Below are 24,265 nucleotides of genomic sequence, written 5' to 3'. Positions count from 1 at the left end.
TACAGAATGCGAGAGGACAGGAAGAGAGTCCGAGCGCACGAGCAGAAACAGAACCCTTACAGAATGCGAGAGGAGGACAGGAGGAGAGCCCGAGCGCACGAGCAGAAACAGAACCCTTACAGAATGCGAGAGGAGGACAGGAAGGGAGCCCGAGCGCATGAGCAGAAACAGAACCCTTACAGAATGCGAGAGGAGGACGGGAAGAGAGTCCGAGCGCATGAGCAGAAACAGAACCCGTACAGAATGCGAGAGGAGGACAGGAAGGGAGCCCGAGCGCACGAGCAGAAACAGAACCCTTACAGAATGCGAGAGGAGGCAGGAGGAGAGGCCAGGGCACGCCGACCTGCAGGCCGAGGTGAGGCAGAGTCCCCGACAGAGAGGGCTCAGTGGTGTCAGTGACACAAATCAAGGAACACGAGGGCTGTTCAGGTTAGCAGTTGACTGGTTATTGGAGACCTCTTCTTGACTAGTTTCACAAGAAAAGTCAGGCGGCTGCTGTTTGCAGGAAGCTGAAGGGTGTCTGTTAGGTGGAGAGTTGGAAAGTTTCTAGAACTTTGAGTATAACATGTTGGGGAGATGTATCTAGAAAGAGCTGTATCTTTTTTAGAGAAGTATAATTAACATAACTTTAAACCACACAATTTAAAACATACATGTTGGTGAGTTTGAGCGTATGTATGCACCTGTGAAACCATCACCACCATCCGGGTAACAAACATCCTCCACCCCCAAAACACAGTTATTTGTGTGGGAAAGAATGCAATAATAACAAATAATAATACAAGAGTAAACTCTGTGTCACGTACTCCCGGCTGGATGCTGCCTCCGCCCCACCCCGTGTTTTGACAGTCTAGAGCAGGGGTCCCCAAACTTTTTACACAGGGAGCCAGTTCACTGTCCCTCAGACCGTTGGAGGGCCGGACTATAAAAAAAACTATGAGCAAATCCCTTTGCACACTGCACATATCTTATTTTAAAGTAAAAAAACAAAACGGGAACAAATACAATATTTGAAATAAAGAACAAGTAAATTTAAATCAACAAACTGACCAGTATTTCAATGGGAACTATGGGCCTGCTTTTGGCTAATGAGATGGTCAATGTCCGGTTTCATATTTGTCACTGCTAGCCCTACAAGTGATATGACGTGCTTCCGGAGCCATGACGCGTGCCCCCTGCGTCACCAGAAGTAGTGCTGTACGTGAGCAACGCTGTGCTTTGTGGGGCCGCCACATACAGTACATCCGCATCCTGTGCTCCTCTCACTGACCACCAATGAAAGAGGTGCCCCTTCCGGAAGTGCGGCGGGGGCTGGATAAATGGCCTCAGGGGGCCGTAGTTTGGGGACCCCTGGTCTAGAGCAGGGGTAGTCAACCTTTTGATACCTATTGCCCACTTTTGTATCTCTGGTAGTAGTAACATTTTCTAACCGCCCACCGGTTCCACAGTAATGGTGATTTATAAAGTAGGGAAGTAACTTTACTTTATAAAATTTATAAAGCAGAGTTACAGCAAGTTAAAGCATATAATAACAATTACTTATCAAGTACTTCATGTCGGATTTTCGCTGTTTGGCAGAATAAATCTTTATAAAACAACTTACTATAGTTAAATCTATCTTTTTATTTATACTTTGGTTGCTCCGCTACCGCCCACCATGAAAGCTGGAACGCCCCCTAGTGGGCGGTAGGGACCAGGTTGCCCAGCACTGGTCTAGAGGGAAGGGGCTGGAGAGGGAAACTGACTCTCCGGGAGAGAGGAGAGGCGGGGGCAGAGGAGCAGGTGAACCCAAATGTTTATCTCCGCTGTGTGTTCAGAGCTGTTTTCTCCCGTTTCCTTTTCCATGGGACAGCCTGCAGTATAACTCAAGTTGTCATTTTGTTGTTCAGTAAGTGATGTCAAAACAAATGATGAATTTCTGTATAATACAATATTATTTACAAGAAAACAGTGTGGTCCTAGAATTGAAGGTGGAGGCTGTTCACCAAAGGCCCTCAGACTTCCCACCACTTCAAAAGCCAGTCTGTATCCTCATGTGTCAATATTTTAGAGTCTCTAAACTGTGTGTCTGCCCTTGCAGCCCAGTTAAAGGACATTGCCTACGGCACCAAGCAGTACACATTTAAACCAGAAATCGCGCCAGATGACTCTGTTGATGAATTTGATGAGACCATTCACTTAGAACGAGGAGAAAACCTATTTGAAATCCACATCAGCAAAGTAACCTTTTCTTCTGAAGTTTTACAAGCATCTGGCGATAAAGAGCCCGTCACTTTCTGTACCTACGCCTTCTACGATTTTGAACTGCAGACCACTCCCGTGGTGCACGGCCTTCACCCGGAATACAGCTTCACCTCCCAGTACCTCGTTCACGTCAGTGACTTGTTCTTGCACTACATCCAGAAGCACACTGTCACTCTCGAGCTCCACCAGGCGTACAGCACGGATTACGAAACAGTCGCGGCGTGTCAGCTGAGATTCCATGAAATTCTAGAAAAGAGCGGTCGCATATTTTGCACAGCAAGTTTGGTTGGTAAGTACGGGTTTATAAACGTTGGCTGTTTGAATCACTAATTGTGTACTAATTAGTGATTGGTGGCTGGAGTGCTAATTTGGTGTCCCATCTTCGCACCTTTTGCAGACTCCGGGAGCCTTGGGGTAAGGATGGCGTTGGGTAAGGATGGCATTGGGTAAGGATGGCACTGGGTAAGGATGGCGTTCTCTGAGGAGCCCCCACAGAGGCTGGACTCCTCAGTGTCTGGAGATTGTCAGTACAATGGCTGCTTATTTTTGGAAAGCTTAAAACATCAAATGTCCATTTACAGTACTGATACCCTTGTTCGATTAAACATTAAGTGTAGTACATTTATCAAATATTTTTCAAGGGCTGTGTCCTGTTACCACTGTTACTAAGTACTAAGAATACAGTGGTCAGCGGTCAATAAGGCGGACGGAGCCCCTGCTCTCGCATACGACACAGGCCATAAAATAGCTGTGTATGCATGTATATATACACACATACACATATAGCATCACATACACATGTATCATCAGGGCAAGCGGCTAACGAGAGAGGTGGAAGGTTGCTGGTTCAGCACAGGGCTTCCCTGCGGGGGAGACATTGGTGACACCTGGAGAAAGGCCATGCCAGGGCCAGGGGAGAGTGTCCCAGGCAGAGGACATGGCAGGGGCAGAGGCCCGTGGGAGGAACAGCAGGATGCAGGGGCTGGCAGAGCGGAGGTGCCCTGTGGGCAGAGGTGGGACCGGGTCACCCTGGAGAGCCCGGTGGGGCTCGGGGGAGGGGCTGGGCTGGGTTGGTTTCCCTCTGAATGCTGAAAGCTGTGGAGGGTTCCGAGGAGGGAAGGACGTGATCACACCAGGCTTTGGAAAGCCACCCTGGGTGCTGTGGGGAGAGGGCTGTACGGGCCGAGAGGGAAAGGAGGGCCATGATCCGGCGGCTGTTGCGTCGGTTGTGAAGAGCGGACGGGGGATTAAGATGGTAACAGAAGCGGTGGTGAGAAGTGGTTCTAACTGGATGAATGATTAGCTCTTGTTTCCAGTCTTGCGCATCCACTGAGTTAGGGGAGTGAGGGAAGTGGAGGAGGAGGGACTCCCAGCAGGAGTCACTAGGAGCGTGGGGAGGGGACATGTTGAGACAGGCCTGGAAAAGGAGCGAGTATGGGAAGAACATCGAGCATTATGTGTGAGGGAGGCGAGCCTGCCTGTCCCCTACACAGCAGAGCGGAGATGCCAGGGAGCGGTGGGGACACTCGCTGAAGGTCAGGGACCAGGGACGGAGAGAGAAAGTGGGAGTCCTTAGCGCATGGACTAGAGTGTAAGCGAGGAGCCCAGATCATGTCACATGGAGAGCGAATGTACATAAAGCTGGTGAAGGATGGAGTCTTGAGAAACTCCCTAAATTTAGGGTTCCGGAAGAAGAGGAAGGGTGAGGAGTGGCCCACGGGGTCTGAGGCAGACCCCAAGGACCTGGTGTCCCGGGGCCAAGTGAGGAAGATACTTCAGGAAGGGAGGAGGGGAGCTCAGGTTCTGGGAGGGATTTTATGTTACTGATTGAGTGATTGATTACATAGGTAATGTAGTCACGTGATTCAAAAATCAAAATGGCACAAAAGTTTAGACCATAAAATTTCTGTCTCCCACCCCTGTCCCCCAACTGCCTTGGGTTTCTTCACCAAAGGCTACACATTCTTCCCCCCAAATTTTATGCATATACAAATAAATACGTGTATGTGTTAATATTCTTCTTAATGGTGGACAATTCTTTAAAATGGTGGCAGATTTGAATCGTGTTTGCATGTTAATGAGAATGCTCCATCAGCAAGGAGTAAATTGATGAAGTGGAAGAGAATAGAGAAAAGATTTTCAATAATGCGTTATGTTCAGGCAAATTGATGGATAGAATATTATCTATTCAACCGTTATGTGCCAGTCCCTCTGGAAGGAATGCATCAGTGGAAACCATAGCCATTGCCCTAGCAGGGGTCGGCAAACTCATTCATCAACAGAGCCAAATATCGACAGTACAACCATTGAAATTTCTTTTGAGAGCCAACTTTTTTTAAACTTAAACTATATAGGTAGGTACATTCCTTATCGAGGTAGTGCCCGCATGTGGTATTTTGTGGAAGAGCCACACTCAAGGGGCCAAAGAGCCACTTGTGGCTCGCGAGCCACAGTTTGCCAACCACTGCTCGAGAGTGGTGGAGACACAGACTGGTGAGCAGACAGTGATGTCACAGCAGTCTGCACCCCAGTGGGGACATGGGCTTCCTTTCTGTGGAGGAAAGGGGTGCTTTCTGGGAGCTGTACGGGTGCCAGGAGCCAGGAAGTCCATACGGAGGAAGAGAGGGACCGCTGCCTGGGTTGAAAGCAGGCCTGAGGGGGTGCAGGGCAGAGCCCCCCAAGGGCACGTGGCACGTGGTGTATATTTGGCAGAGCCATTGCATCTCCCCCCGTGCTCGTGACACGGTAGAGTGGGGAAATGCCAGCGTTTCTTTAGGTTGAATTAAAATGTGGAGTATCGGATTTATAATTTTGAGGTTTCACATTGTATCTGTCAGACTGCATTGAGTGCACCTTGTTTAAAAAGAGAGGACAGCAGCACCTGAAAGAGTCTGTGTAGTATTTGATTCAACGCTTGGATTGTTCTGTATGTTTCAGAAGGGCTGGAAGAGTAGAAATGGGAAGAGCTCAAACATAGTGTGACAGTTCTTTAATAATATTTAACAGACAGTGAAACTCATACTCGCAAGAGTAACTTTCTTTTCCCCATCTCTGTTATTTGCCAATCACACATCATTTGTGCACGTCATATATTATTTTACTCAGCATAAAATTTATAGCTTTAATGTATAGTACCATTGATGTATTTTTTACTGGTATAGGTTTTGATTTATGGGACTATTTTAACAGCGACTTATACATTGATTTGTAGGAACTAACGGAGACATCCCAAATTTTGGCACAGTGGAATACTGGTTCCAATTAAGAGTTCCCGTGGACCAAGCGATTCGACTTTATCGAGAACGGGCAAAGGCTTTGGGTTACATAACATCGAATGTTAAGGGGCCAGAGCAAACGCCATGGGTAAGCGTGTGTGACGTTAAGAGCCTTCTATGACACAGAAGTTTTATAACGTTCTTTATAGGTCATGCTTTAAACTGAAATTATTTTCTTTCACAGCCTTCAAGTGGCTTTTCTAACTTTTTATTTTGAAATAATCATAGACTTGCAGGAAGTAGCAAAAATAGTGCAGAGAAGTCTTGTGTGCCCTTCACACAGCCTGACCCCGCTATAAGATCTTACCCAGCTATAGTACGATACCAAAGCCAGGAGACGGTCATCAGTGCAGTCCGGTGACCTGGGCCGCAGCCCTGACTCAGATGACCTGTGTGGGGAGGAGGAGGAGTTCCGTGCAGCTTTACTACGTGTGTCTAGTCATGTCACTACCGCCACAGTCACAATACAGAGTTGTTCCATCGCCACAAGGAGCCCATCCCTGTGCGACCCAGGGCACTCCTGGAAAAGAGACCTGCATGCTAGTCTCACACATCCAGTGACCTGGATCGCACGCTCTACTGTTGAGGAAATGCGTCGCTAGGACTGGACTCTCCGTTACTCCTCTTTCAAACTGCTTCCTCGTGCTTGGTTTCTGAAGTGCAAAGTAGAATACAAAAATGAGTCCTCTCACTGAGACTTGGACATTTACATACAATTCCTCGGGGTAACATTTTCCAAACTATACTGCATGGAGTCTTAATGGCCTTATTTCCAAAAGAATGAATGACATGATCCAGTGAAGGCTGAAAGCACTGAATTAAGCAAAGTTAAATAGAATCTCGCGCATAACGTGATTCTCACGAGGAAGCATGAAGGATGCGGTTATGTGGAGTAATGAAGGGGTAGGATGTCGTAGAAATGGTGTGGATGTCTGCTCAACTCCGTTTTCCTCTTTTCATTTGGAACTGCCCTCATTCCCAGTCCATGGGCTGGGCCCCACTCCCAAGCTTGATGTCTGATGATCCTGTTCCCTCCCACTCACCACCCAATTAGAACTAAGGATTTAGGACTATCCACCTGACCCCAGTTCAGCCAATCAGATTCTGCTTTCTGAGATCAAGAGAAAGCAAGACTTTATGTCTGGAACGTGCAAAATTAGGTGCTTCTCCCATGTAAAACAGAAAAGGAAAGAAAATGAGTCTTGAGAGAGGGAGACTCCATCATGCATGCAGAGAAAAACAGAAGCTGGGTGCAGAGTGAATTCTGCCACTCTCCCCGCCCCACGAAGTCGGGTCCAGACACACTTTCTGGCGGGGGGGGGCGCCCCACGAAGTTGGGTCCAGACACACTTTCTGCGGGGGGGGGGGGGCTCCACGAAGTGGCCCACAGCCTTAGAGTAAAGTCTCTCTCTCTCTCTCTCTCTCTCTCCCGCTCTCTCTCTTTTTTGCTAGATGGAATTAGTTTCTGGAACTTTGAATTAAAGAACTATTACTAATATAACATCAATTCCCAAACTTTAGAAAGAATTGGCACGCCTTTGCCAGAGATCATCTTTCTGGACCAGAACTCTTCAGAACACACTTAGGGAAGTGCTGTCTGGAAAAGGGAACCAGAAATAGACCGGCTGTTGATTTAGTTTTGTGGTGTAAAGGGGTTAGACTCGCAGTTTCTGGCTTGAGTGAATCAGGTAGCGTTGGGATTTCGGGTTTTATGGGCGGCCCCGGGAAGAGGCGGAGGGGCGGCCCTGTAAATCAGCCCTGTCAGCAGCCTGTGGTGAAGGCCGCTGGCCCTGGGAGAGCCGCCCTGCGGGTCCCTCTCACACTTCTCTCCACACCACCAGATACCTCTGCTTGGGACAGCAGGACTGAGTCTCCTGGCCCTTCTCCAGTAAACAGCTCTAGAGTCAGAGTCCCACATGCTTAATCCAGATTCAGAAATGCAGCAACAGAGGGGTCCCTTTGTAGAAGGTCGAGAATTCTCCAACACCAAACTGAACAAGGCACTGGAATACATTTCTTTGTCTCAGTTCACGTCAGCTGTGCTGTGGCTAACGGCCAGTCAGCTGTCTGCCAGCATTGCCTTGGCACTGGCCCCTGACAGAGGTGCCGTGGAGTATTCTAGCTCTGCCTAGTGAGTCCTTCTGCTCATCTCTCTTCTGAAATGGCCTTCAGTCCTAGCTTTTCATCCCCTCCAAGGCTCAGCTCAGATTCTGTTCTCTTGTTCTTAGACCAGTTGTACTTTGATATACTGGCTAAACTCGGCCTCAGACATCTGCCTCTCCAAACCCGATTGGTTCACGATAATGGCCAAACCAAATATAATGAAATTATCTCTCTGGGTGGGGTCCATCAAACTCTTTGGATCCTTACTTAAGAATGGAATATAACCAAATAGCTGGCATGGTTGAAGGATTAGCTTTTAATAAAATTGTGAACTAGAGAACATTGGTCTTTGGACCCAACTGCTCATTCTACTGGGTTGTTAAATAAAAAGAGAGAACATCAGATTAACTTTTTCTTCGTTTTATGTGGTTTTAGCAGCAGTTTCTACACACATGTTCAGTCTTGTGTGTTTGTTGCTAAAAGCACAGGATCATCTGTTCACACATTCTAGTGAATGTTGGTTTTGAATAAGACTTAGGAGTCTTTTACTGAGAAATTCACTATGAAGTGAAAATATTAAGGATTTTGTCCATTTACAAAATTCTTTTGTTTGGGGGTTGGCAGCTGCTGTTTATCTTTTGATTGTATTATTACTATAATATAAATATGTATGTTTTTCCAGTTAAGTCAGCAAGCACCCAAAACTGCTCAGCTCAATTCTACTGATCCCGCAGATGGCAACTTAAATGAACTTCACATTACAATTAGATGTTGCAACCACCTGCAGTCCCGAGCAAGCCACCTTCAGCCGCACCCATATGTTGTGTACAAGTTTTTTGATTTTGCAGACCATGATACAGTCATCATTCCCAGTAGCAGTGATCCACAGTTTGATGATCATATGTGTTTCCCGGTGCCAATGAATATGGATTTGGATCGGTACCTTAAGTCAGAGTCTCTGAGTTTTTATGTGTTTGACGATAGTGATACCCAGGACGATATCTACATAGGAAAAGTCAGTGTGCCTCTGATTTCATTGGCACATGACAGGGCTATCTCAGGTGAGCCAGTTTCCGACTTTGTGACGTTGTAAAACAAACCTTTGTTTTGCCTTAGTTTTATGGATGTGTTGTTCTGTTTATAGTTGATCTTCCTAACCATCTCTGATAATCTTTGACTTTGGGCCTATAACATAATTTTTGAGGTTTTTTTTTTAGTAGTTGTTCCAGGAATTACACTATCTTAACTTATCACAATCTACTTAAAATGAATACTAACAATTTCATTAAAATATAGGTCTGCTTCAGCATCATTCTGTCCCCTCCTCCAGTGTGTATTGTCATCTCTATGTGTATTGTGTGCCTGTATCTGTTAGAAACCCAACAATATAATGCTATAAGTACTGCTCTATATATCTTATAACCTTCAAAGAAACTAAGAGAAGCAAGGAGGCTTTTTATATTAACCTGTATATCTACCATTTCTGATACACTGTACGTCTTCCTCTACTGTCGTGGTGTCCCTTCCTCACTACAGTATAACTTCACTTCCTCTGAGGCCTTTGTACTATTATTTTCATATAATTTTTGTCTTTATATAAGTCTAACAATATAATTTTACAATTATTGTTTTATGCAGTTGTCTTTTAAATTAGTTAAGAAATTATGAAAAACCAATCTTTATACTATCTTTTATAATTACCTATATAAGTAATTAGCTTTGTTGGTCTATTCCTTGGTGTTGATTTGAGTTACCATCTGGTGTCACTTCCTTTCAGCCTGAAGACTTTCCTTTAACATGCCTTATAAGTCAGGTCTGCTGGAAGTGAATTCTCTCAACCCTTGTTATCTGGAATGTTTTTACTTTGCTATTTTGTTATTACTTTTTGACAGTCTTGCTGCATACAATATTCAGGGTCATCAGTTATTGTTTTCTTTAAGCACTTTGAGTACATCAGACAACTGACTTCTGGCATCCATTGTTTCTGATGAGAAGTCAGCTGTTAATGTTAATATGGTCCCCTGGTGCTTGATGCCTTTATCAAGATTTTCTTCTTTTTTTTTATTTTTCAACATTTCAACTCTGATGTGTCTATATATGGATCCCTTTGTGCTTACCCTGCTTGGAATTTGTTGAGCTTCTTTGTGTATACAGTATTGTTATGTACCCAATCTGGGGAGTAACATTATTGTTATGTACCCAATCTGGGGAGTAACATTATTGTTATGTACCAAATCTGGGGAGTAACATTATTGTTATGTACCAAATCTGGGGAGTCTTTGCCATTATTTCTTGAATTATTTTTTGCCCTTTTTTTCTTCTTCTTGGACTCCCATTACAAATATGTTCATATATTTAATGGTGTTCCACAAGGCTCTAAGGCTGTGTACATTTCTGTTCAATTTTTCTTCTTCAAATTGGTCATCTCTACTGGTTTGTCTTCAAAATTACTGATTCTTCTGCCAGGTCAAATCTCCTATTGAGCCCATCTATTGAATTTTTTCATTTCAGTAATTGTACTTTTCAACTCCTGAATTTCTTTTTAGTTCTTTTTTTATATAATTTCTGTTTATTATATTCTATGTTTTAGGTCATTGTAACTATACTTTAATGTTTTAAATATGGTTTCTTTTGGTTCCTGGAACATAGTTATAATAGCTGCTCTGAAGTCTTTGTCTGCTGAGTCTAACATGTGGACACCCTCAAAAGGTATCTGTTGATGGCTTTTTTCCCCTGTGGATATATCACACTCTTGGTTTCTTCATATTTCTCTCTCTCCTTTTTTTGTTTGTTTGTTTTTTTGTCTTAAAACTGGGCATTGAGGATACTACAGATACTATATTGTAGCAACGCTAGGTTCCAGCTTCCCTACTCCATGGGGTGATTTCTGTTTTTGTTTGGTGACTTGCCCAAACTAATCCTGTACCCTTTTCCTTCACTGTAGTAACTGATGTTTTTGGTAAGTTTTTGTTTATTTTATTTTGTGTTTATTTTAAGCCTGAGTCAGCATAGTCTAGTGGTCAACCAATGATTGGTCAAAGGTTGTGCTTAAACACCTTGGACTGGTAGGCTCCCACCCTCTGCCTACGGGTCGGTGAATGGCTTGGATAATGCATTCCAAGTTCAGGCCTTCTACAAGTCTCACGGACACACAGCTTACTAGAGTCTATTCTGACTTCTACCATTCTTACTGAGGCTCAGTAGATTTCCTTGAGTAAGGGCTTCTCAATTTGTTGTACATCTCTGATCCATTTCCAGAGGCCTTAAATAGTTGTTCTTGATCATTTTTTCTGGTTTTGTCATTTATATCATATTATGGAACGGATTTACTGAGCTCTTCACCCAGCCATTCTGGAAGTCTCACCTGTGCCTATTATAGAAGTTTATCACTTCCCTATATTCCATCTGTATCCTTTTGTTCTACCTAACATCTAGAGCTGTTTTGTTCTTTATTTCCCAACCAACCACTGAAAGACTTATCATATACTTGAAGATCAAGTAAAGGATACCTACCACTAAACAAAAGTTATACTTTAAATATAGGTTTGTTTGTTTTCAAGTCAGGGCTTCTTCATATTGAAAAATGTAGTATAATGATTAAAATTTATGACTAAATATTACAGATATAGGTAAGCAATACTTTTTATTACTGCTATATGTTTGGGAGAGTTTACCTTATGGACATTTTTTTTTTTACTATACTATTAATTTGGAAGAATGTAACAAATGCCAATAATATATTTAAAATTATAATAGAATTATATAGTAATATAGAGTCATTTAGATATATAAATTACTTAAAAATTTAAAGTTTTAATATATTTTTCTATACAGACAAGTCTTTTGCAAGAATATTCAAATCAAAATGAAGGTTGCTATTTGAACTATAACCCAGATAATGTCTTAGAGCATGGCTAAGAATTTTGAATAATCTCTGAATTTCATTTCAGTGGATTAAAATATTTATAAGTTAATTTTCTCAACTTTGAGTCAATATTATCTACTTGAGAGAGGAACCCATCATATATTCTTCTGTCTTTATTTTATTTAATGTCTCTAAGCCATTTGGGTTGCAAGTAAACGTCAAAATTATTCTTTAAGTTGTTGGTAGTTATCTTTAATTATTCTGGTAATAAAGCTTTACTCTAGCATTAATTAAAATTATTTTTTGTGATTTGACAGGAATATTTGAGTTAACAGATTATAAAAAGCACCCTGCAGGGACCATTCATGTTATACTGAAATGGAAATTTGCATACCTTCCCCCAAGTGAATCCATAATGTCTGAAGACTTAGGAAGTCTTATAAACAAAGAAGAGCCAGAAGTGGTTCAAAGACAACCTCCAACATCCTCTGTGAGCACGTCAGTTGTAGTAAGTAATAGTGACTTTGAATTTCTTGTAAAACTGGTAGCCACAAAAAGAGAAAAACTAGTTGAAGCTTTATCTAAATAATAGTTATTCATCATATGCATTTGGCATGTTGGTTTATCTTAGGCACCAACACCTAAACCCAGACAACGTCTCACGGCTGTAGAGAAGAAGGTGTCTTTCGTGGATGAAGTCTCACCACATCAGGATTCTGTAAGTAATAAACACTTAAAATACTGATTTTTTTTTCCTATGACAAATATTGAAAATAAATGATATAGGTACAGTGTACCCTAACTGATTTAAATAACGGATGAGTAAAATATTTCTTTTTCCTTTAAAATGTTAGCTATATAATTTGGCATTGTATGTATATATATTAACTGTTCTTACTCCTTGAGTAAGAACTCTTTGGGCCCTGGCCGGTTGGCTCAGCAGTAGAGCGTCGGCCTGGCATGCGGGGGACCCGGGTTCGATTCCTGGCCAGGGCACATAGGAGAAGCGCCCATTTGCTTCTCCACCCCCCCCCTTCCTCTCTGTCTCTCTCTTCCCCTCCTGCAGCCAAGGCTCCATTGGAGCAAAGATGGCCCAGGCGCTGGGGATGGCCCCTTGGCCTCTGCCCCAGGCGCTAGAGTGGCTCTGGTCGCGGCAGAGCGATGCCCCGGAGGGGCAGAGCATCGCCCCCTGGTGGGCAGAGCGTCGCCCCTGGTGGGCGTGCCGGGTGGATCCCGGTCGGGCGCATGCGGGAGTCTGTCTGACTGTCTCTCCCCGTTTCCAGCTTCAGAAGAAAAATAAATTAAAAAAATAAAAAGAACTCTTTGGCCTCATATCTTTCACCCTAATCTTTTGCCCCTTGTTTACCAAAAAGGGGGGGAAACCCTTCAAAAATTGTTTTAATTTTGTCTCCCTTTCATGGTGTTTCTTGAACTCACTCTGGTCAGACCTCATCCTGATTAAAATCACTCTTGCTAAGGTCACCCTGACTTTCATTTTGCCATTTCCGGTAGCCAGTCATTCTGTGACCAGTTCCTCTTCCCCGTCTTCACCTTCCAGTCCGTTGACACCCGTTCTTGCTCCCTCTTGTCTTGGCCTCTGAGATACTGCCCCTTCCGAGTCTTCCTTCAGGCTTACCAGTTATTCTCCGTCTCCTGGACCGTGTCTCCCAATGTCTTTTTTTGTTTTGTTTTGTTTTGTTTTGGGTTTTTTTTGTTGGGTTTTTTTTTTGTTTTTTGTTTTGTTTTGTATTTTTCTGAAGTTAGAAACGGGGAGGCAGTCAGACTCCCGCATGCGCCCGACCGGGATTCACCCAGCATGCCCACCAGGGGGCGATGCTCTGCCCCTCTGGAGCGTTGCTCTGTTGGAACCAGAGCCATTCTAGTGCCTGAGGCAGAGGCCATGGAGCCATCCTCAGCGCCTGGACCAACTTTGCTCCAATGGAGCCTTGGTTGTAGGAGGGGAAGAGAGAGACAGAGAGGAAGGAGAGAGGGGGAGGGGTGGAGAAGCAGATGGGCGCTTCTCCTGTGTGCCCTGGCCGGGAATCAAACCCGGGACTCCTGCACACCAGGCCGACACTCTACCACTGAGCCAACCAGCCAGGGCCTGTGTGTCCCAATGTTGAGGTGCATCAGCAGCCAAACTTCAGACCAAGACCTCTTCTCTTCTCAGTCTATATCAATGATAAGAGCGCTTATCCAGTCCCCTAGTTTTAAGAAGCATCTATATGCTGACACTCCCCTATTCATAATCTCCAGGCTTGATCTCACTGCCCAATTCCATGGGTATTTTGATACTGCTTATTTCATATACACTGGATGTCTAAGAGGAATCTAGGCTTAACATGTCAAAACCCACACCTGATTTCACTAATCCTCTTCCCAATTTTTTCTCTTTCATTTTTCCCATTCTCAGTAAGTGACCATCTGATCATATAACGCTGGCACAGCCACGAAATTTTGACTCCTTTTTCTCACATCTCACATCCAGTTCATCTGCAAAACCTGTGAGCTATACTCAGATTACACCCTATATTCAGATCATCTCTACTCTTACCACTCAAGTCACCATCATCTCTTGTGGACTTAAAAAAAATTGCTTCCTTGCCCTGGCCGGTTGGCTCAGCGGTAGAGCGTCGGCCTAGCGTGCGGAGGACCCGGGTTCGATTCCCGGCCAGGGCACACAGGAGAAGCGCCCATTTGCTTCTCCACCCCTCCGCCGCGCTTTCCCTCTCTGTCTCTCTCTTCCCCTCCCGCAGCCAAGGCTCCATTGGAGCAAAGATGGCCCGGGTGCTGGGGATGGCTCTGTGGCCTCTGCCCCAAGCGCTAGAGTGGCTCTGGTCGCAACATGGCGACGCCCAGGATGGGCAGAGCATCGCCCCCTGGTGGGCAGAGCGTCGCCCCTGGTGGGCGTGCCGGGTGGATCCCGGTCGGGTGCATGCGGGAGTCTGTCTGACTGTCTCTCCCTGTTTCCAGCTTCAGAAAAATGAAAAAATTAAAAAAAAAAAAAAAAAAAAAGAGGAAAAAAAAATTACTTCCTTTGTAATATAACTTCTCTATTGTAAAGGACGCAAATCTTAAACACACAGCTCAATGAATTTTTGCGTAAATATAGATCTGTGTACCCACCACCAAGATCAAAATACTCTTTCTCCCCAGGGCTTAAAATGACATCTGACATATACAGAATATTTAATTTATGTGTTCTAAATAAATTAATTGAGTAATTAATGTTCAGGGAATGTTTTCTAGCTGGTATTTATTGGCTCACTGTGTGTCAGGCACTGACCTGATGCCTTGTATTCCTTGAACTCATCTAATCCTCACAACTTCATGTTGTTCATGCTAGAATTCCCATTTAAATATCAGGGAAGGAATGTCTACAGAGGTTAAGTAACTTGCTCAAGGTCAAAGCAGTAGATCTGAGATTTGAACACAGGTAGCCTGATTCCTAAGTAAACGATCATTAAAATAAAAAAGACATATACGTAGAGATGTTTGTTGCAACATTAGCCACAGTACCTGAAAATCTAGTTAAATTTCCAACACTAGTAAAATGGTTCAGGAAATCATGATATATCCACTCAATGTAATATTACATTGTCACTGAGTTTGTTTTCTCAAAAAAAAAAATGGTGCCTGACCTGTGGTGGCGCAGTGGGTAAAGCGTCGACCTGGAAATGCTGAGGTCGCCGGTTCGAAACCCTGGGCTTGCCTGGTCAAGGCACATATGGGAGTTGATGCTTCCAGCTCCTCCCCCCTTCTCTCTCCCTGTCTCTCTCTCCTCTCTCTCCCTCTCTGTCTCTCTCTCTCCCTCTCTCTCTCCTCTCTAAAAATGAATAAATAAAAAATTAAAAAAAAAATTTTTAATTATTAAAAAAAATGGTGATGTAAATTCTTGCATGGTTGTTGTGAGGTTTGATTAAAATAATGCATTGGAAAATATTTCTATACTAATCACTGTAGTTTAGTTTCCCTATCTGTAAAAGAATACTATAGTATGGTATCATGACAAAAATCAGTCAGCAAATTGTTATAACCTCTGTGGCTCTGGATATTATATATTTTAAAAGATTACTTCCATTCTATATTTCATTGGCCTATTAAATTTTATTTTGTTTTTCCTGCTAAAAAAAAATAATGTTTACCCAGAGTAGCATATCAGGAGAAAATTTTATGTTACAATGTTGTTTTTTTTACTGTAACAGGAAATATTATATTTACAATATAATTATCACTGTATAACAAAAAATTTTTTTTGCATTAAAAATAAATTATAAAGAAATAGAAATCTAACTAGTTATTAACAGATATTATCATTAAATGATGGGCATATGAATTTATATTGGTTTCTCTTTTCTTTTCTTTTAAACTTTCTTTATTGGGCATGTTTCCCTCTAATATAGCAAAAATAATAAACTATATTTTAATAATAAACATCAGTTAATGAATCAGGGAATAATGGTTGACTTTTGTTAATTGATAGAAAGCATGTACTTAATCTAGCATATGCAACTTTATATGAATGTATAATTATCATAGAAATACACAAAATAAAAATAAGCAAAAAAATAAAAATAAAAACAGCATGTATATATTTATATATACACATACGTGTGTAAATGTCTCAGGATGGTTTGGGATTTAGTAATAATCCAGAATAACAGATGTGCGTGTTTTCACTTTAGTATAAGGAGACTTCTACTCCTCCTGAGGTTAGGAAGAAAGTTTTACCAGAAGTGGAGCGTGCTCCGGAAATAGATATTAATATGCCAGCTGTGTCACCTATTTCAGAGGTACGTGTTTGTATTAAAATTATTTCAATAGGCTAAATTTGGTTCTTAAAGACTCTGTCTTCATATTGATGTGGATCAGTAAATCATCGCATTGATCTTATCATTCATTGCATGTGATCCTTAGAATAGAAAGATAAAAAATATAACAAGTATAACAGCTACAATCATACTGATATTAGCATAATATCAAATAGATATGCGAAGTACTGTCAATTTTATTTTGAAATTAATGTATTTTTTATTCTTAGTTTATAATTCGATTTCCATTTACATGCATATTTTCATTTGTACCATTTAAGTGATTATTTTTGAACGACACGTGTGCGGCATGTCTATATATTTAAGTCTCAGGTTCGCCTGCCTCATTATTCAAGTGCTTTAGCAAAAATGCTACAGACAAGATCTAATAAAAGAACATCAGTGTGCTCTCCTCCGTCCAGGCTTCGCAGGAGAGCCGTGCCGCGGGGGCGGAGGAGAGCCCGGAGGAGAGCCCAGAGGAGAGGCGGCCAGGGCGCCACCGCCAGGCGTCGCTGCTGTCCCAGGGGCAGCTTGCGCAGCACAGTGCCACTTCTTCTGAAGACGACACAGAAATAACTGAGGAATTGGAACCGGAAGGTGACTGTCTTTATAAACTGACGTTATTTATTTAACTCTTAGCTTGATTTAATAGTACGCCTCATCAGTTGGCTCAGTGGTAGAGCGTCGACCTGGTGTGCAGGAGTCCCGGGTTCGATTCCTCGCCAGGGCACACAGGGGAAGTGCCCATCTGCTTCTCCACCCCTCCCCCTCTCCTTCCTCTCTGTCTCTCTCTTCCCCTCCCGCAGCCAAGGCTACATTGGAGCAAGGTTGGCCCGGGCGCTGAGGATGGCTCCATGGCCTCTGCCTCAGGTGCTAGAGTGGCTCTGGATGCAACAGGGCAACGCCCAGGATGGGCAGAGCATCGCCCCTGGTGGGCGTTCCGGGTGGGTCCTGGTCGGGCGCATACGGGAGTCTGTCTGACTGCCTCCCCGTTTCCAACTTCAGAAAAATACAAAAAAAAAAAAAAGAACATCCTCATTAAATAACGGGCCTCCTTCCTGGTCCCTGTTCTCTGACAAATGATGGCGGGAGTTCACGCTGGTGGTTTCGCTATCAGGTGGAAGGGTTGCCCATCTTCTTCTTCCCACTGGCGGTGCCCACAGAACACGGGTGTGACTGCTGACCACGCTCCTGGTTCATAGGCCACGTGGCTCCATTGTCTCTCTGGGCTCAGTGCTGTCATCTGGGTTATTCTGGAGGACTTGACTTTTTTAAAAATTAAAACTAAGAACTCAGACCAAAAATAAGGCAACTTACAACAGGATCTAACTACATAAATATGTAGAAAAGACAAATCTGTAGTGACAGAAAGCATCTAAGTTGTGGCTGGGGGAAGGACAAACGGGAAGAGAGATGATGAAGGGAAGAAAGACATGAAAAGGCAGGAGGGGACTTTTGGGGGTAGTAAGTATGTTTATAATCTTAATTGTGGTGATGCTTTCACAGAATTCTAGCTATCAAAATATCAAAGTTTACACTTTAAATGTGTGTGGTTTATTGGACGTCAGTTTTACCACAATAAGCTATAAAACTTTTTAAAATGTTATTAAATAGTAAGAATAACTTGATCTCACGCACTATTATTGATTAGGCTGTTCAAAAACATCTACTACTCTGTCCTCTTAAAAATTATTTTTTAAGTTCCTACTAGAACAAACTATACTTTTATTTCTTTGTTTCTACTAAAACTAAACTTGATATTTTCAGTCTTTTTTTTCTCTTTTCTAAAATATAACATAGCCCTGGCCAGTTGGATTAGTGGTAGAACATTGGCCTGGCCTGTGGATGTCCCAGGTTCAATTCCCAGTCAGGGCACACAGGAGACGCTTCCCCAACCATGTGCTTCCCCAACCCTCCCCCTCTTCCTTCTTTTGCTCTCTCTCTCTTCCCCTCCTGCAGCCATGGCTCAGTTGGAGCAAGTTGGCCCTGGGTGCTGAGTATGGCTCCATGGCCTCACCTCAGGGGCTAAAATAGCTCAGTTGCCAAGCAATGGAGCAATGGCCCCAGATGGGCAAAGCATCACCCCATAGGGGGTTTGCTGGGTGTATCCCGGTCAGGGCACATGTGGGAGTCTGTCTCTCTGTTTCCCTGCTTCTCATTTAAGAAAAATAAAAATAAATATAAATATATATAATGTAATGTAAATGCAAATATTTTTGCTTCTAAAAAACACTTAGATGTGATTATCATATTGTTCTTTTAAGGTTATCCTTATAATATATGCTTATTTCTCTCCATTTCACAAGGTGTAAATATAACTGGTTTAGAGATTTAAACCACTAAAATTTTGTTTTTTAACAGATGAAGAAGACAGATCAGCTTCTGACAGTGATGAGTGTGTTATTCCAGGTCCTGTCTCCAAGAGTAGCCAGGAGGTCAGTTACTTGATACCTATTAGAAATGTTCTGAAATGAAGTTGCTTTTCATTCATAGTATATCAGTCTTCATAGATGAACATCTTAAGTTAAAAATATTTCTGGAAGTAATTTAATGCATTATCATAATCTTATTCAAGTAATCATCCAGTATAAGAAAATTTTCTTGATAGTTTCATTATGTAAGAGCTACAAACTAAGCATTATTTTTGCTTACGTGTTACGAGTGCCTAACATTCAGTAGCTTCAAAATGTACTCGTAAAAATCAGTTGAGTTCCCTGACTTATTTTTGGAACTGTTGTACAAGGATATATTAAATCAAATCTGAACTTTAAAGAATTCAGAATGTGAGATGGCATTTAAAACTTTAATCACATGTAAAAGTGAATGTATAGCTTTTTCATATCCAAATATATCTACTGATAAGCTATTATAATTCTTTCATTTCTGCTAAAAAACTAGACCTTGTTAGAAGGTAATTAACCTCCTGTAGGTATATTTTGCCTGTTTTGTAGTACATTGCTGAAAAGCGGTATGTAAATAGAAACTTTGAAAAGAAAATTATAATTTAATTTATATGGGAAATATAACCACTTACCAAAGCATTATTTATTGTAAGGATGGGGGCTAGTGGTTTTATAAAATAAATGTAAGTAGAGTGAAAGGTTTCATCTATATTAATTTTCTTGAAATGATTAATTATACTCTTTTTTTCTAGAATCCCTATTTGTAAGATTGCAATACTTATTTCAATTCTTAAATTTTTCCACTTAATCTCTGCAGAACAAACCCATAGAACAGAATGTTTTAGTTGTCACGGATGTTTCAGTAGAGTAATTCTTTGTTTCTGTAATTGATAAATGCAAACAGAACAGTTCACCTATCCAAAGTTTTAATATTGTTGTTGTTCTTAGTATATAATTATTAACTATAATAACATCCTCTGACCTATATACATGGAATCCTTATTGTTCCTGCCAAATTGCTTGTGGGCAGCATGTCTGCTTTTTCCCGTCCTACGCCTTCTCTGCTTCCCTCACTCGTTGCCACGCAGACGTGCCCAGCCCCGGGGAAGAAGAACTGACTCACCAGGCTAGCCTCTGGAGTGGGTCCCTCTGGGGCACCCTTGATCCATTCTGCTGGCTGGTCACACGGGAAACAGGAATGTCCTGCTTGAACTGTGACTGACATCTCAAAGATGGGGACAGATGGCAGCAGGGACAAAATTACGTGCCCTTCTGGTCCAGCCAAGGGTGCACATTGCGTGTTCCAGGAGTCAAGAACGCGCCAGCTAGAGCAGCCTTTCTGTGTGAAGGGATAGAAGGTCTCAGTTACAGTGCAGAAGACTAAACATTTCGGATTTTATTCTGTAGATACTAGAGGAACAGTGCAATAGTTAATTTTATTTTGTAAACACCATCTAAAAGTAACTTGCGAAATATAGGAAAATGTTATCTAAATTATACCCTCTCAGACCAGTGGTTCTCAACTAGGAGCAGTTTTGTCCCCCGAAGACCATTTGGCAGCATGTGGAGACATTTCTGGTTATCACCCTGGGAGGGACTGCTGCTGGCATCTAGTGGGCAGAGGTCAGGGTTGCTGCTAAACACGCTACAGCGCACAGAACACACAACAAAGTACTATCTGGCCCAGAACGTCAGTAGTGCTGAAGCTGAGAAATCCTACATTAGACCTACAGCAGAACCACGTGACTGTTGGCAACCCTGATGGCATCTCACGGAATTGTATGTTGTTGCCCTTAGCTAAGGTAAAATAAAGAACTCCGATTTCACAACGAACTTTAGTGAGAGAAAGAACTATTCCTCTAATAGATTCAACTAATTCTAACATACACACATATTTTTTTCTTTAAATTCTTTCTCTTATTACTGCTGGGAAAGTAACTTGCATTGCTTTGCTACAGCTTAATACAGCTTCATGACCCTTCTCAAATGTGATTTCCTATCATGTTTTAGATGGCATCTCTGTTGTGTAAACATTTAAAGCAAGCATCTGCCCTACACAATACTTTATGCCTCAGTAGTCATGCATCAGTTCTCATGTAAAAATTCTACCTTTAGTGGAAGGTACAGACCAGTACCTTAGGCTAATAGGTGAAAGTATTGTTAGATTTTATATCAAATATAGTAAAATACACGTAATATAATCTATAAACATAGGAACAAAATTCAAGAGGTCATCAAAATGGAGAAATATAGCATTTTCTAGTGGTTATACCAGCGTTTCTGTGCACTAGTTTTGCAAATCATTTCATATGAGTCATGGAACTTCTTTCTTTAAAGATTGCAAAAGTGGTACGAGGAACTCCTGCATATACACTCCATCAGTGATGCGCACGCCCCGCCCATGATGCATACGCCCCATCCATGGTGCACATGCGGCGGCCCATGATGCACACGCCCCGCCCATGATGCGTACGCCCCATCCATGGTGCACATGCGGCCACCCATGATGCACACGCCCCGCCCATGATGCGTACGCCCCGTCCGTCCGTGGTGCACATGCGGCCGCCCATGATGCGCACGGCCCACCCGCAATCACCAACTGTTAACATTTGGCTACATTTGTCTTATTTTGAATAATTTATGTTCCCTTTCCTATGTAATGTATGTGTGTCCACACATGTATGTATATGTTTGTATACACACATTTTACATACATTAGTTGCAGTGAGTCCTTTGGGAGTTGCAGGAATCATTCCTCTTTACCTCAATACTTCAAAACAATAATGTAATAGTATTATCTAATCTACACTTCTCATTAGAATTGTGCTGGCTGAACCGGTGGTATCATTTATGGCATTTTATTGACCTGGTCCAGGATGTATTTCAGATCACACATGGCCTGTAGTTTTCATGGCTCAGTAGCCTCCTGAAATCCACAGTGGTTCCTCTGCCTTTCTTTATGTTGCTTTTTCAGAACATTGGTGGTTTCTAAGGACACGGCCGTTTATACTAGAGTGCTCTGCAGTCTGGGTGTGTGTGGCGTTTCCTCATGTTGGACTCCGCGTGTGCGTTTTGGTGGGAATGCTTTGGAAACAACGCTGAGTGCTTTTCAGTGCATCGTGTCAGGAGGGCAGGATGTACTGTGTCAGATTATTGATGATGTTAATTTTGGTTGAGGTAAAGTGTCATAAAACCTTTTTAAGCTCAGAAATATCTGTGGCTCAATAGCCTCTTACGTCTCCTTTTTAAGAACACTTCAGGTGGAAATCTCAGGACAGTGATACATCGCTTTTTCCGGAAGGAAGGGGTTCCCGCAGGGCTACTCTGTGCTAAGCACAACCTCTGTAATAGCTGCTTTAATTTTCATAGCCATTCTTCATCCACGAGCATTTACTGTGTCGGAAAAGAAGCAATCTCTGGCCTCCAGGAAGTCACAGTCTGTAGGGGAAGCAGAGTTAGAGCTCATAGTGATCAGCACCAGGAGCGTGGGAGGCAGGGAGCTGTGGGAGCCTTCGGGAGAGAGCCTGAGTCGGCACAGGGGACCCTCTCCCAGGGGGACTCCTGGAGGCCGCGAAGCTGGAACCAAGTGTTGAAGGTGGTTAGGAGGTAGTTCAAGCCGAGGAGGGCTCAGTGGAGGCCAGGGAACGAAGGCGGGAGAGCGTGGGAGAAGGTGGAGCGTGGCTTGCTCTGGGAGTTCAGGGTGGTTTTAGGGTGGCTGTACTTCCGGCACCGCTGGGAGCCCCAGAGAATAGACTGAGAACAGGCATGTCCAACACTGAGGCCTCACTGTGGAGGAGCTGAAGCCCCTCTGCAAATTCTAGGAGCAGCCAGTAAGGATTTTTAAGGGAAGGGAAGAAGATCGCTCATTCATTAAGTAGATACTTAATGAGCATTTACTGCATTCCAAGCCTTCTTCCTGAGACAGGGAATATACCAGTGAACAATGCTCTGTGGAGTTTACACTCCTGCATTGCATTTTAAAAGATCATGCTATCAGTAATGTGAAGAGTAGATTAGCCTGACCAGGTTGTAGCACAGTGGATAGAGCATTGGACAGGGACATGGAGGACCCAGGTCTGAAACCCCAAGGGAACCGGCTTGAGCTCAGGGTCGCTAAATTGAGCATAGGATTACAGACTGACCCCATGATTTCTGGCTTGGACCCAAATGTTACTGGCTTGAAGCCCAAGGTCACTGGCTTGAGCAAGGGGACACTCACTCTGCTGTAACCCGCAGGTCAAGGCACTTATGAGAAAGCAATCAATGAACAACTAAGGTGCCGCAACAAAGAGTTAATGCTTCTCATTTCTCTCCCTCCTGTCTGTCTGTCCTTATCTGTCCCTCTCTCTAACTCTGTCTCTGTCAAAAAAAAAAAAATGACTAGATTAGAAGCACACAGACTAGTTACAAAGTAATTAGGTAAGCCTGCTCTGTGGTAGCCCCACTTTATAGATTTTTTTTTTAAATTGCCTCGACCCTAATAATATCACAAAATTTAGACTAGAGGTGGTGTTCTAGATAAAGATCATTCGTGCCAATTAAACTATGAATTTGAGTTAACTACTACACTATGTAAGCAGTTTGAGACCATTCAGGCGTTTTTGTTTCTGTTTTCGTTTTTCATGTTACCCTCTGACAGCTCGCAGTTATTTTTGAGGAATGTTGATCCTTTAAAGGACTCCAACAGATTTCCCAGGACTTGGACATATTACGTGGCTCTTCCTCTTCTCTTCATGTCTGTGATGTATAATTAATCACAGATTACTTCATTTTGTCTCATTGCATTTACAACATTTATGAGCTTCACTTTGTCAGAATGAAATGCTTGTCCCCTCCTTTCCTGTCCAAAGTGGCATAATTAGGGTTAGCATCTTTTTTAACAGGCTACATAAAGTTTAGTGGCGGGATTAAATCAGGTCATTACCATAACTTACTGCCCAATTTGCCCCCATCTCTGTTCTCGGCACTTGAAAGGGCGGCGCGGGCGGCGTGACTGGGCCCCGCGGCCTTGTCAGACTCCCTCAGCCTCACCATGGCGACGGCGGTGGCGGCGCTCACAGAGGGGCGTCACTCTGGGGGGGGGGGGGGGGACGGGTCTGAGAAATATAAAACTTTGGACATTTCCCTATGAATATTTTATTAATTTGAATAATCAGAAGTTAACAGGATCAATTTGATGTATAATACATTGATGAAAAGCCTTGTTTTAGCTCCTCCAAACAGACATCAGAACAGAAAATTTGCACCTGTCATGGCGATAAGGAAGAGTTAACACTCCTCCTTCCACATTATTTCTAATTTCAGCGCTTGGGCAAGGCGGCCTCAGTTTTCACAACTAAACGTATAGCCGTCAACCCGCAGACCTCTTAAAGTGTACCCCCAGGTGAGGGTGGAAATCCGGGCCGAAAGGCCAGTGGACTTTTGGGTGTCACGTGTATTTATGTAGTTCTCTCTTTCCGTTCCTACTAAAACAGTTTTGCAAGAGCTGCCATATTTAATGGGCCTAAACTGCAGCTCGACCTGGTCAGCAGGTTCTTGAGAGCAGTGTGCAGTGGCATTTCTGGG

At 43.0% G+C, this 24,265-nt stretch overlaps 1 protein-coding gene across 3 annotated transcripts in view; it reads left to right on the top strand.

The window, feature by feature from the left end:
• RPGRIP1L (RPGRIP1 like) overlaps positions 1-24,265 on the top strand; it is a 97,267-nt gene that overhangs the window by 47,907 nt on the left and 25,095 nt on the right. For 2 of the 3 annotated variants that reach the window (XM_066242945.1, XM_066242946.1), the window contains exons 15-22: positions 2,081-2,533; positions 5,456-5,607; positions 8,305-8,683; positions 11,805-11,995; positions 12,119-12,205; positions 16,173-16,280; positions 16,721-16,895; positions 18,660-18,733. In XM_066242945.1, coding sequence (XP_066099042.1) covers positions 2,081-2,533; positions 5,456-5,607; positions 8,305-8,683; positions 11,805-11,995; positions 12,119-12,205; positions 16,173-16,280; positions 16,721-16,895; positions 18,660-18,733 — 1,619 coding nt within the window. Of the gene's footprint in view, positions 1-2,080; positions 2,534-5,455; positions 5,608-8,304; positions 8,684-11,804; positions 11,996-12,118; positions 12,206-16,172; positions 16,281-16,720; positions 16,896-18,659; positions 18,734-24,265 lie in introns of those variants that run through there. The other variant, XM_066242947.1, reaches the window with a different exon arrangement.

Source organism: Saccopteryx bilineata, chromosome 9, assembly GCF_036850765.1.
Source record: "Saccopteryx bilineata isolate mSacBil1 chromosome 9, mSacBil1_pri_phased_curated, whole genome shotgun sequence".
Taxonomy (NCBI): domain Eukaryota; kingdom Metazoa; phylum Chordata; class Mammalia; order Chiroptera; family Emballonuridae; genus Saccopteryx; species Saccopteryx bilineata.
The sequence above is the reverse complement of the archived record's forward strand: the minus strand, read 5'-3'. Positions and strand labels throughout refer to the sequence as shown.